The 13,784-nt window shown below is 37.7% G+C and overlaps 1 protein-coding gene across 4 annotated transcripts in view; it reads left to right on the forward strand.

Moving 5' to 3' along the window:
* Positions 1–13,784, forward strand: part of ZNF385B (zinc finger protein 385B) — a 525,190-nt gene that overhangs the window by 426,628 nt on the left and 84,778 nt on the right. For 3 of the 4 annotated variants that reach the window (XM_043990458.1, XM_043990457.1, XM_043990460.1), the window contains 2 exons: positions 8,508–8,546; positions 13,400–13,510. In XM_043990458.1, coding sequence (XP_043846393.1) covers positions 8,508–8,546; positions 13,400–13,510 — 150 coding nt within the window. The remainder of the gene's footprint in view (positions 1–8,507; positions 8,547–13,399; positions 13,511–13,784) is intronic. The other variant, XM_043990459.1, reaches the window with a different exon arrangement.

Consider the following 13,784-nt stretch of genomic DNA (forward strand, 5'->3'; position numbering starts at 1 on the left):
AGAATCAATTATGCATTGTTTTTTAACATCAAAAAATGTCTTAAAGAAATAACCAGTAGCTTCATATTTCTACAACTCACTTTCTTCATCTTTATGAGTGGGTTCGACTAGATGAGCTCTAAGGTTTGTGTTTTTTTCTCTGAAATTGTACGATTCTTTAGTATAATGTGTTAGTATAACATCCCGTCTTAGCCTTGCTTTGACCAGCCTAGGACACTCCATCCTCATGACTAGAGTTCTCCATATTTGTTCTTTTCAGTTTAGCCTGTGGAATTGACCCCCACCAATTCCCAATTGCCCCGTCTCTTATTAGTGCCAGCATGCTATATCTGTTGTTCTCCATCTGAGGGGGAAAACCCAACAAACCACCTTTCATTTCTTTGCTTGCTGGCTGTTCGTGGAATGCGTCCAGACAGGCCCCGGGTTTTCTACTTGTACGCTTGTTTCTTCTCTACTGGGACTTTCCTTCTCACATCTTTTTAATTTGTGTCATGGTCTTGTTTTGCTTGAGCATCAAGATGCATCTGATTAGTCACTAAGCAGTCTTTCAAATTTAACTTTGACAGAATGGTTTTGAAAGGATGCCAATTAGCAGATTTGGTTGTACAGGAGGATATATTGATTTTTAAATCAAGAAAGCCCATTACTTCCCTTGTAGAAGGTCTTTATAACACTTTTCAGGGGGTAGACTTGAAAGCCAGCAAACTCACCTCCCATCTGATTATAGTCTTCATATTTCAGATAACTTCACATCTCCAGTCTTTCAAACCACGCTAATATGCGTCAGCAGGAAGCTCTGATATCACTTTATTTCCTTTTTTTCCTGGCAAATGAGGTGCTCTCATTATCAAAACACCCAAGATTATCAGCCTCTGCTTATAGTCATTAATTTTTTGAAGGTCAATCTTGAGAACTTTTGAGTCTTCCCTTCAAGCCCCTGGCAGGAAAAAGGAGGCAAAAGAGGCTGGGAAGGAGAGTGGCTTGTACATCTTACTGTTTGACTTAAAACTCAACTTGGGTCTCATTTTCCAAGGAGCACCATGGGAAAATCTTCCCATTGAAGTAGCATTAGAGAAGCACTTTGCAGTTATTATTCTAAATCTACATTCTAGAAACATGACTTATTTTGCTTTCCCTTTCAGTTCTGGTTATTTTCCATGTGGGGACCTAGCCAACTCAGGCCATCCAAAGCCATCCCTTTTACTTTCTCTTGGTGAATACATTCCAAGTTGTCATAACTAAACAGTATGGCTCTTAGAAGCCTTGGCATTCATCCTTTGGCCAAAGAACTTACTGCCAGATTTGACAATGTATGCCTCTTTGTTTTATTGGAATATGTAATACTGCAGAATCTAGTTTGGATTACAGACCCCCAAGAGAGCAGAGATTTCACAGTATATTATATATATATATATATATATATATATAAAATAACCTACCCTAGCACTACCCTGCCAAGCCATTCAACACTTAGCCTCCCCACTCCTTTGCCTAAGCAGTCTCCATTGTTTAAAAGTTTCCTTGCTAAATATATACCCCCTCATTTCCCTTGAAAGGAGCTAAACCACTTTTATATTATTTTTTCCACACTATTATTTTTGAAACTTATTTAAGTGCCTTAAAGATAGCATTATTTTGGTTGTGAGGGGAGGAGGAGCAGGATATAAGTGGACTTTCATTCATTTTTCTAGCATCCTGATAGAAAAACACCTCTCCTCTTAGTCTCCAGACTTGCCTCTAGCATTTGCCTTTTCAAGGAACCAAACCAAACCAAATTTCATTTTTGCTTTGCAGACATGATTAAGTTCTTTACCTTAATGCTGCTTCCCTACAGAGATAGCAGGGGTTGGAGGGGCAGCGAGGTGGCACAGTGGATAGAGCACTGGCCCTGAAGTTGGGAAGACCTGAGTTCAAATCTCACCTCAGACACTTATTACCTGTGTGGCCCTGAGCAAGTCACTTAACCCCAATTGCCTTAAAACTTCCAGGGCCTTGTCCAATAGTTCTAATATTTATGTCGCCACTGGACCCAGATGGCTCTGGAGGAGAGAGTGAGGTTGGTGGCCTTGCACAGTCCTCCCTCACTTAAATCCGATTCTGGGCAAGTTATGACATCACCCTGATGTCATGGTCCTCTTCTAAAACGAAGGACAAACAACAGCAGAGGCTAAAAACTGAGGTTGGAAAAGGAGGGTGGGGCAGAAGATAAAAGGCTATCTTTAACATAGAACATTATATTTAGGCCTGTTAGTGATTGCTTCTCCTAATGAATATGAATATATTTGCAACATTCTCAAATTTACCTATCTTATTGTTCAATGACAAATGCCTATTAAAACCCAGAAACCTTTTGCCAGCGATAACTAGATATTAGTGAAACATCAGATTAAATTCCATACCTGTTGCAACCTAAGATTGAATCTCTTTGTGAAACTGTCCTTTTGGAAATACTCTTTGCTATGCCTTCTTAAGTTACCAGGGGCATAATTCCAGCCTTGCCACATTGTACTTGACCCCCAGCAGCATGGAAAATCACCAGATACACAGAGCAAGCCAAAGAAATGGAATATTTTGCTTTTGTGTGAACTATATTTGTTATTACAATAATAATAGACTGGCCAGACTAAAATTGAGTTGGCAGTAGGGCACACAGACATACCCTTATATGTCCCACACTGATAAATACGATAAATGGCTTGACCCTACCCTTAAATGTCCAACATTGATAAAATAATTTTTTCTAGAAATACAATAAATGGATTGAGTGCTGTTTCTTTGCCACTGTTCAAGAAGTGGAGTCCCCACTAAGTAAAGAAGAGGGATGGTGAAATTTATTCCTAAACTTGGTAAAATACTTCCCTATGCTTTTATCATTTATTTCCCCTAAAAATGTTAAGGGGAAATAATATTTTATGCTTGTTTCATCTTATCCAATAAAATTATCAGATGACAAACATCAAGATAATGCTTCATACATTCTGTATATAAACCAAAATATACATCAATGCTATTGTTGAAATTTCAATACCATAAAGTTAACAGTTTTAGAAACTTCAGGTGGGAAGGACTCTGGTCAGTAGTTTTCCATTGAAAGAGAGTGTTGGCGTGTCTCACACATGCTCAAGTAAGCTTATTTATCCTTTTGAAGATGAAATTATAACAGAGACTTTGATCTCTTATAGGATTACCATGATAAAGCACTTGAAAGAAAGCCCATGGCAACCCACCTGCCTTTCCTTCTTGAAAATATGGACAAATATGCCCCTGAACATGCTTTAGGGTTTGTTTTTTTTTTTTTTTGTCTTCATATATCTTGAGTATATACTCCCATAAAATAAAGTTTTTTGTTTGGTTGTGTTTTTTTTGGGGGGGGGGGGCTGGGCAATGAGGGTTAAGTGACTTGCCCAGGGTCACACAGCTAGTAAGTGTCAAGTGTCTGAGGCCGGATTTGAACTCAAGTACTCCTGAATCCAGGGCTGGTGCTTTATCCACTGCGCCACCTAGCTGCCCCCAATAAAGTTTTTATTATCTCATTTTGGCAGATTCTGTATACGATCATATACACTTATGGACTGGATAGCAAAGCAACTAAAAATATTATTATTTTTTTAGCATTCATCCCTAGGCAAAGTTCTGGTTTCCTCTGAGGATGAAATATGGCAAGTTTCTGGACAAGTAAGTGATTGCCCCATAAAAACAGTGGGAAAAGAGTACTTACAGAAACTGACTAGAGCTACATTTCAATTCTGCTTAGAAATATTTATTCTTTGACCACCATGGGCAAATGAATAAGTGCTACAAAGGTGAGCCATGGAATGGACTACTTCTTTAAGGAATTTATAACCTTGCATAGAGGAGGAGGAGGATGCAGATATACAAGTAATTATCATTCAATACATGCAAAGTAGAAATCCACACAAAAGGGTATAAATTTGTAGCTTAGGAGGTGGAGAGAATTGGGAAGGTGTTTGGGAAGGGCTGGAGAGGCATCAAAGGAAAATCAGTTAGGAGACTATTTATTACAGCAATTCTGGCACAAGGTCCTGAACTAGTGAGAACCAGTAAAGGTGGAGAAGAGGAGGTGGGAATGGAAGAGATTAGGAAAGTAGAATCAAAGACCTGTTACTGATTTGGATGACTGAAGTTCAAACATGAGTGACTGAAAGAATGGTCATTAGTACTATCAATAGATGTAGACAAGTTTAGAAGAAGGGGTTTGGGGAGAAGACGATGATTTCTTTTTTGGATTTTTTAGAGTAATTAATTGCAAGGTAGAGTAATTACCACCAGAAGCAAGTAGGAAAAGGACACACTAGCTTTTGACATATAGATTGTGTGTTAACCCTTCCATAAAGTGAAACTAGTGTATCTCAGAATTTTCATTATCTAGAGGTAATAGAAAATACGCGATTCTGGGGGCAGCTAGGTGGCGCAGTGGATAGAGCACTGGCCCTGGATTCAGGAGGATCTGAGTTCAAATCCGACCTTGGACACTTCACACTTACTAGCTGTGTGACCCTGGGCAAGTCACTTAACCCTCATTGCCCAACAAAACAAACGAACAAATAAAAGAAAATACACGATTCTTCTTATTCTTGAGATAGATCCTAAGTTCCTATTCCAAACTTCATCCAAAGATATTTTTGCAATTGTCTTTTGTCAAATACACACACACACACACACACACACACACAGAACCACTGTGTATGGCAGATAAATAATTAAGTTTTCATGGCAAGGCAAAAATCTGGGCAATAGATATACGATTTGCTGGAAGTAAAAGGCAGTCGGAGATTTCTGTTGTTCACAGCAAAAACATCATACGAACAAAATCAAATACTTTATTTTGGTTGTCTCTGAATAGTCCTTAAAAGTGAGAAAGGAAAGTGAGTCAGTCTAACCCAATTAATTTACCAAAAAAATAAATAAATTGTGGATAACTAACTTAAGGCTCATTTGTCATGGAATATAAAACCCCTGGTAACAACCCCGAGAGGCCTGATTGGCTGCCTTGTCTCTGGGCGGAGCCGTTCAATACTAGTGCTTACCTTAGCTTCCACTTGGTGGCTCCCTGGGGAAGTGAGCAAAGTTGAATTGTAGAACCCTGCCCAAAATTCCCACTGCAAGCACATGTTACCAGCTATCCACCAACCTGAGCTGCTAATAATTAGCCCTACAACATTCAGGTAAAAAGAAAATTAGCTTTATGAGGCAGGGACTTAGGTATAATATGACTTGTCCAGATTACTCTGCTCCATCTGACATTTAAGTCTTTTTTTTTTTTTTGGTAAATGTGCTATATGTATATCCTGTAAGCATAGCTCTACCTCTGCAAAGAAAGAGTATATAGATTGTATCATCCAGTCCTTCTTTGCCAACTTGTTGTTATATCAACAAGTTGGGGGTGGGTCGGGGGAAAGGGGTGGAAAGGGAGTCCCTTTCTAAAGTGTTGACTTGATAGAACCAAAACAATGGAGAGAGAAATGGGCTTTTTACTTTTCTCTGGATCTGATTCATTCCAATGATTATTAAGAACCCGACCTGTGCAAGGTGCTGGATGGCAAAGATGGTGTTCATTCTGGCTGTGATCTGTGGTTTGGTGCCTGTGAAAATGCAGTGTCAGCAATGTAGGTTACAAATGAGGAAATACACAATGAAGGAGCAAGATAATATGGGCTCTCACTATAGCATTATAGAGTTTATATGCTCTCATGGTATTGTGATTTAGAATTGAAAATGACACCAAGCTGCAGTGTGGGTGAGTTAACTTTACCGATAAAACAAAAATTTTTGTGTTTCATGACCTCTGAGGAGAGAAATTTATCATCCTGCCAATTGTATTTGTTTTCTTGTATTTAATTTTCCAGAATTTAAGAAGCAAAACAGTAATTTAAAGGCACGTAGTCAGAACAGAGACAATAATCAATTCCTTGGAGCTACCAGAAGTACTTTAATTTATGAAGCAACTATCATTTGACATAAATTTATCTTCCTGAAGTTTTATAGTTTTCAAGATTTATTTTTTCACAAATTCTGCTATGAAAATGGGTAGCTAAAAATATAGGAAAAGGAGGAAATAAGGAATAAATATTTTTCCTGTTGTATTCCAGTAATTTGATAAAGAACTCAAATAGAACTTTTTGCAAATTTCCAGAAAGCCATTAGTCATAAGAGTTTGATGAATTAGGACATTTTTTTTAGTAAGTCTTATGACAGGTACAAATTCTTGGTGTTGTCTGCCAGTGGGTCTGTGAAAGTATTCCAATACTGCAAACATCTGTTATTCAAAGCCAACAATTATTAGGCAGAAAAGCTCTAACTGTTGCTTCAACATCAAAATTAGAAGAAATAAAATTTTATATCGTGGCAAGGAAGTTGTAGATGGGATACAGGGGAAAACACTCTTCACCTCCCCTAAGAAGCTTCCTAAAACTATCCTCTACACTAGTATGCATAACAAACAGACCTTCCATAAAAGTGAAATAGATATCTAGTTGTGTAATGGAGTGGGAATTTAGGGGCAACTAGGAATTCCTCCCCTTCACTCCCCTAGACACTTCCATTCTTACTAGTGCCCCACGTCTAAACTTTTATGAAGTAGCAAAGCATCTCTGACGTTCTTCATTCAGGAGACATAAAATGAAAAACTTCATGGGTAGAGTAAAACTGGCAAATTCTTCCTCAAGTATAACAGAGATAAGATCTTTTCCTGAAGAGGGAAGATTAGTAGGGAATAGAGAACCATTCAGGACTTGAATGAGTTAGGAGATATTACGGAAAAGAAAAAGTTGTAGAAAGAAGATACTTTGGAGTAGGAAGACAAATTTTACCAACCTCAAATCTTTGACTAAGAGAAGACCCTGCTTTGTGGTCTATGGACTATAGTAGAGTTCGTAATAGTTTCAGTGAATAGCTGGCATATAGCATAACTTGTCTTATCAAAATTGGCTTGCTGAAGGTAGGAACACATTTTCTATTTCCTGTCCCCCATAGTATTTATTATAATTATTAGAGAAATAATTTATTAAATATTTATTCAAGTAATTTATTAACAGTCAACTGAGTTTAATAATGGGATCAAAATTATGGTGAGGCCCTGGTGATTTTTTTCTTTTTTTTGGTGAGGCAATTGGAGTTGTGACTTGCCCAGGCTCGCACAGCTAGTAAGTGTTAAGTGTTTGAGGCCAGATTTGAACTCAGGTCCTCTTGAATCCAGGGCCAGTGCTCTATCCACTGCACCACCTAGCTGCCCCAAGGCTGCGGTGACTTTTAAGAAGGGTTTCCAGGAGCAGCATCCAGTCAAAATACTGGCTTAGAGGCAGTCCTCTTGACTGCTTCTCCTCATAAGGTACCTTACTGATGTCTAATTCTGACAGAGCAGGCACCTCACTTCTCTTTCTCTACTGTTTTGACTTGTGGCTAATACATTTTGAGACTTTAATGGAGATCTTTTGGGATGCAACTCAAATTCTACTCATTTGTTCATGCAATAGCAGCAGCAGCTGTCTATTCCCGGACATAACTGGCAAGGATTAGTGGCAATTTGTTTGCCTTCATCTGTAGAACTCAGTAACACTAGACATTATGAGTTGCTATAACATTGTACTTTGCTGGCAAAAATATATATATGTATATAGAGAGAAATAGCTATAGATATATGTATCTCTCTACAGATACAGACACATATACATATATCTATACATATGTGTGTATGTATATGTAGTCTCCTTTCCTTAAGTGTTTTGCAATTTAGGCTTTGTTTTGGATTTATTTTTTAGGGCCTTGGAAAGCATGATCTTCAACATCCTGTACTGCTCAGTTTGACTTGATAAGAAAGGAATGCATTTCATTCCCACATAGCTAGGTTATATTTTGTGTTCTATACTATTGCTCTGATGCTTTTAGTGAGCAACCTAGTTAAAGGCACCTTAGCGTAATGTGAATGGCTTTTTGCCATGTCATATGAGACTAAAAATCTGTAGGTAAAAACAAAAATTACATAGGTCTGTGGTTCTCATAGTCTTGTGTTGACCACATCAAAGGGAAAAGCTTTGTATACATTATTCTCTTGATATTAAATCTGCAGTGTATGTTTTACTAAGACCAGTTAGTAATTTAATAGTGTATTTGTCCATAGCCAGCCTCCAATTATTTCATCTCTCTCTAGTAATGACCCCAACTCCATCTTTCATTTTTAGTACCTATAAAGCTTATTGGCCTAATGGTTTTTGCATTTCACTCCAGTGTAATTTTCCTTGAAAAAGCAGCAAGTGTTTTGTAACCCTAAAGAACAGTACCAACATTTTAAACCAGAGATGAAACAGGTACTGGGAATCTGCTCTTTTACCTTCCTTCTTTCCTTCCTTCCTTCCTTCCTTCTTTTCCTCCTTCCTTCCTTCCTCCCTTCCTCCCTCTTTTTTAAAGTTTCATTTCGATAAATGTGCCTACTAGTCATGAGGTTCAAGTTCCATTCACCTGTGACAACCTTTAACTTTTACTTTTTTTAGAAAAGAAGAGGCTTGTGTGGGACCAATAAATTCTGTCAGGTAAGGCCGACTGGTAGTGGAATTTTCTGACAGAATTTTTCTTTTCCTCCCTTTTGGAGGCATACTTCTAAAGGTTAGAACAAATGATGCTGTTTAGCAACAAATTCTGATTCTGTCACTCCTACAGTGGCTTTTATGTACAGTGTGAACTAACATGAAATGTCTCTGGTTTATGTAACAAGGCCGTTTATTTTTGTAAACTTACCACTAACTGTAGAGTAGTGCCCAGATTTGTGTATGTGTGTGTGCATGAAGTTCCTGAAGTACCAGTTTATTTTTTAACAAGAAAATATGCCCCAAATGCTGAGATAAACACCTAATGAAAGCCTGAAGAAGGAATTTTGTGGTTGTAATAATCTTCAGTTATTCAGTTATCCTTGTAACTGATAAAACATCTTGATTCCTAGCCTTATCCAAACTGAATCAAATTCAACATATTCCAGAAATTAAAAGAATATTTGTACAGACTGTATCCACCCTGAAAACTGGTAAATAAATGTAAAAAGAATTACCACGGATTTAATTGCACATTTCTTATGATTTCAGAAACCTGACATCACTTTAGTGAGAAACCAATTTTTAATTTAGTGTAAATCCTCACTCGTACTTTCAACTGATTGTAGAGGTTTGATGGGTAAACTTTGAGAAATAAAAAATTCCCGTCTTACCCATTGTAGGCCTTTTTTAAAAAAATGTAAAAATACCTATTATATTACTGCTCAGTCTGTAGCCTACTGAAATGACTCAGGTATTTGTAGTTATTGCATCAGAAGGCAAATATTCAAAACATTGGCTAGACAGTGTTGCCTCTTTTAGAGGTATGAAATGGTTTGGCAAAGTGGGACATTCTTTTTTGGACCATTTAGAGTCTTTTTCAAACAAGTGATGTCTCAAAATATGTTCTTAGGCCAGCACTATAATTATAGACGTCTGTGATAAATAACCGAGAGAGGAAGATATAAAGGGGTTTAGTCAGGGAGGAAAATTGTACCCTTTCCAGATACATTTGAAATGAAGTGTAGAGTCAGGCAGGAAATAGAGGGAAGCAGTTCCAAGTCAAAAGCCTGGAGAAGAAAAATTCCTGTATAATTAATGGACAGGTTGTTGGACGGAGAGAGAAAATGGTACTAGAACATAAATAGTCAAAGGCTACTTAGCAAATGTGATTTATGGCCATGATAAAGTTTGTATCTCCGAGTGGGAACCATCTGGTGAGGCTTCTTGGGAACTTCTGGAGTTGTAATTCTATCTGGGACAACAAGGAAGATCTTTTACTCTGCTTCTCCTGGAAGCTGGTGAGCAGTTCATAAGCAATGAAATTAGACTTCTCAGCCCTGGGCAAGAAGAGAACGTATTTTCTTGTTAAGGTGTGTTGGGAAACAATTTGGCAAAGTAGAACCACCAGGAAAGAAAACCCTGTTTCTGATGCCACTGTTGTGCTGACTCTGGGAACTGGAGGCCTATAATCGGCAGCACAGTGCATAGCGTTTGTAGACAGAGGGCCTGTGTTCTGTTTCCCATGAAACCTTACAAGGGTCATTTAACTTCATTTAACCTCAGTTTCCTTGCATGTAAAATGAGTAGGTTGGAGCAAAATGTCCTATAAGATACCTTCCAGTTCTAGGAGATCCCATAATCCTAGGTCTTAACCAATTTGAATACTTTGGCTGCAGGATGGTGACTAACTTGGGTATCGGTTGTTGGAAGTCCAGCACAACCAAGGGCAAAGGGCTTCGTGACCAGAAAGTCGGCTACCACGTGAAGATGTTTTTTAACCTTTTTTTCATTTTTTTTTTTTGCCCTGACAACTCGTGAATCTTTCAATACATCAAAATAAGATAAGAGTTTTGAGGCACAGTCTTGTCTAACCTGGAAATTCTGAAAACGTGTACAAAGGCTTTTTCAAGATCTGGAAAATTTTGAAAGATTGCTTCCACTCTAGGGGGATGTCAAAACTATGAATGATGAAGGGGGCCTGCTATAGGGATCCTGAAGACACAAAATTGGATTTCTGCTAATGACATCTTGGGTCTGATGTCACTCAGATAACAATTCCAGATTCAAAATGCTTTGCAGAGCCCAAAAGCATAAACATCTCTTAAGACTATCCTGTTGTGAGACAGAATTTTGTTGTTTGCTTAAGATATTTGAACTCCAGAATGAAGGTGCTTGAGGAAAAGAATGCATTTTTGAACCTTTAATACTATTTGGTATTGGCTGTTCCCAGGAGAAAATAGAAATGCTTTAGCCTTACAGCCGACTGAACTGGTTTGTCTATTAATGTGGACCCCGAGGTAGTAAGCCCAGTTCCGTGGTCTGGAAGTGGATGAATGACAGTGTAAAGTGTATTTATTTGCAAGCAGAAATTGACACTCACTATAAACATTTTAAGTACCTTAGGATGTTTTTTGACCCAGAAGATGACTATGAACATTTAACTTAATACATTTTAACTGAAACTTTAAAAGCAAGTTATAAAACTTCCAAACCTTTTTATTTGACACCCAAAATAGTTCTGCACAGTAGCTGTTGAACAGATCTTTATTCTTTCATAAATTCTTTTGAAAATCTGAAGGCGATGGGCCACTCCTACCTTGAGCTACTCATAGCTGTTGTTTTTGTGAACTCATATTTCTATGAATTACAGAAAGTTCAGGCTGTAGCAGACACTAGAGAAGATGATCTAGTTCAGTTCCCTCATTTTTATATAAGGAGACACAGAGAACTGAATTTACTCACCAGCATCACACATTATGTTTGTAGCAGAGCTGGGATTTCTGAGTCCAGTATTACTCTTCCCCTCCCCCCTCCATCTTAGTATACTGTTGACTGTCAGAATCTATGCTGTACATTGCAATGATCCAAGACAATTCTGAAGAACTTTTGAAAAATGCAATCCATCTCCAGAGAAATAACTGATGATATCTGAATACAGATTGAAGCATAATCTTAAATTCCTTTTTCTAAAGTTTATTCATCTGTTTTCTTTCACAATCTGACTAATGTGGAAATGTTTTGCATGACTACACATGTATAACATATTGAATTTGCTTGAATTCTTAAGGAGGGCTAGGGACAGAAGAAGAGAAATTGGAGCACAAAGTTTTAAAAATCAATGATAAGATTTGTTTTCACATGTAATTTGGAAAAAAATTCTAAATAAATTAGAAAAAAAGAATCTATGCAGTAATCTTAAGGCAGAAACATTTTTCTCTTCATTCATCCTGTAAACCAGCACTGTGTCAAAATAAAAACAAAACAACAATAACAACAACAAAAAAAAAAAAACAGGCTCCATTAAACTGCATATAAGAATCCCTGTGGGTCACAAATGGTCTTAGAAAACTATATATTCAAGTAATCTATGTTTTATTTTATCTGTATTTATTTTGTTAAACATTTCCCAATCACACTGTAATCTGCTTCAGGCCCCACTCAGGAGTATTGTGGGCAGCATGTGACAGGACTAGCACATGTTTGGCACATCTGCTTCCTTTCTCACACATTATAACATTTCAAAGTTCCATTATTTGTTGACATTGCACGTTCTTAAGTCGTAACCATGTGCAGATATAGTAGTGTTCATTCCTCCCCGTCCACACACTAGGTGCATAAGGTTTTGTTTTGTTTTGTTTTGTTTTTAAATTAAATTGAGTTTCTCATATTTTAGCAAAGATAGTCAGCTACTTCAAGGGTAATATTGAAATTCCCAAGACTTCATTCCCTGGTGTGAGTTTGTTCTTGCATTGCTCCCTCTGTTTATAATTGACATGTTGTCATTTTTGTTGAACTGGAAACTGATACTTTAAATTAATCAGAAAAGGGCCTTAGATCAGGGGTTTTTAACCAGGGGGCCATAGAGTTGGATGGGTAAGAAAACTCCATCTCATCATCCATAGTTTTCTGTAAACTGCCAGAGGGGAAGTCCATGCCCCACATTAGAGAAAGTTAAGAGCCTCTGCATGGGAATGTCATCAGGTCCACACAAGAGTGGGGATCACTCTGTAGGCACTTCACTCAACATTGTTTCTTTTTGTTTTTCTCTTTCCCATTGACATCGTGCATCTTTTTCAAAAGGAGTTCTTTTGTTGTTACTTACCATGCATATCCAACACTCTCCCCTACATGAATTTATGTTCTTGCTGAGTAACTAGAGAAAAAAATCATCTTATTAAAGGCTTGAAATATTGGCATACTGTGTATCTACCAGATCAATATTTAAACAGCGTTTGCATGCCGAACATTCTGTTTTGGGAGCCTCTTAGATGAAGTATTGTGACATATGTTTCATCTGTGATTGATACTTTGGAGGGAGTAAGGAAAAATGATTAATTAGCATCACTGTAAAATACAGATTAACAGTTGTGAGTTTAAATTAGAGTCTTCTATGATGGGAGCCTGCTCTTCAAAATTTTGCTATGAATCAATCAAGAGTTAAGAAACTGAAAGAACTTTTGTTTTCTTATAAAGATTCTAACTTAGGTATTCTGGAATTACTTTAACTAACCGTCAATGTCTGGGGGAAAATTAACATGGCTTGAGTCCACACCCTTGGATTTTATGTTCTGTGGCTCCCTAAAATACTGGTGGTATCTGAAGACTTCTAATCTAGGAGACACCTGTCTTTTGAACTGGTGATTTTGCAGGGATTTCCTGTGCCCTGATTCATCCCCTGCTAGTCTAAATGTCTGAGATGTCCTATGTAACCAACCACAGGGCTTAATTTTATAGCACAGCTCTAGAAAAAAATTTAACAGGACAATCCTGAAGGAAAAAAAAAAGTATTTAACCTGTTTACACGATTCACTCTCCTTTGAAGTTATAAATGACACGTTTTCTCATTTGCTCTTTAGATGGATCCTGTGCAAAAGGCAGTCATAAACCACACATTTGGAGTGTCCATCCCCCCAAAGAAGAAACAAGTTATTTCTTGTAATGTCTGTCAGCTTCGTTTTAACTCTGACGTGAGTATCGCTTTTTCATTGCTCTACATAAGTACGTAGTTTATGAAGTGAGGAGCCTGTTGAGTCTCAATCTGGAAATCCGTGCCCCTTTTCACCCTCTGCAGCATAGCACCTCTCTGGGAAGTGTGACATTTGGCCAGATTTCCAAGGTTATTAACATCAGCCCTGGAAACCTGGTCAGTAGGAATTACTAGGGATGTTTTCAAGTGACCCACACAGCATGACATTTTATATTTGATCCCACCTGTTAAATTTACTTGACAAAAAGAAATAC

Source organism: Dromiciops gliroides, chromosome 3, assembly GCF_019393635.1.
Source record: "Dromiciops gliroides isolate mDroGli1 chromosome 3, mDroGli1.pri, whole genome shotgun sequence".
NCBI lineage: Eukaryota > Metazoa > Chordata > Mammalia > Microbiotheria > Microbiotheriidae > Dromiciops > Dromiciops gliroides.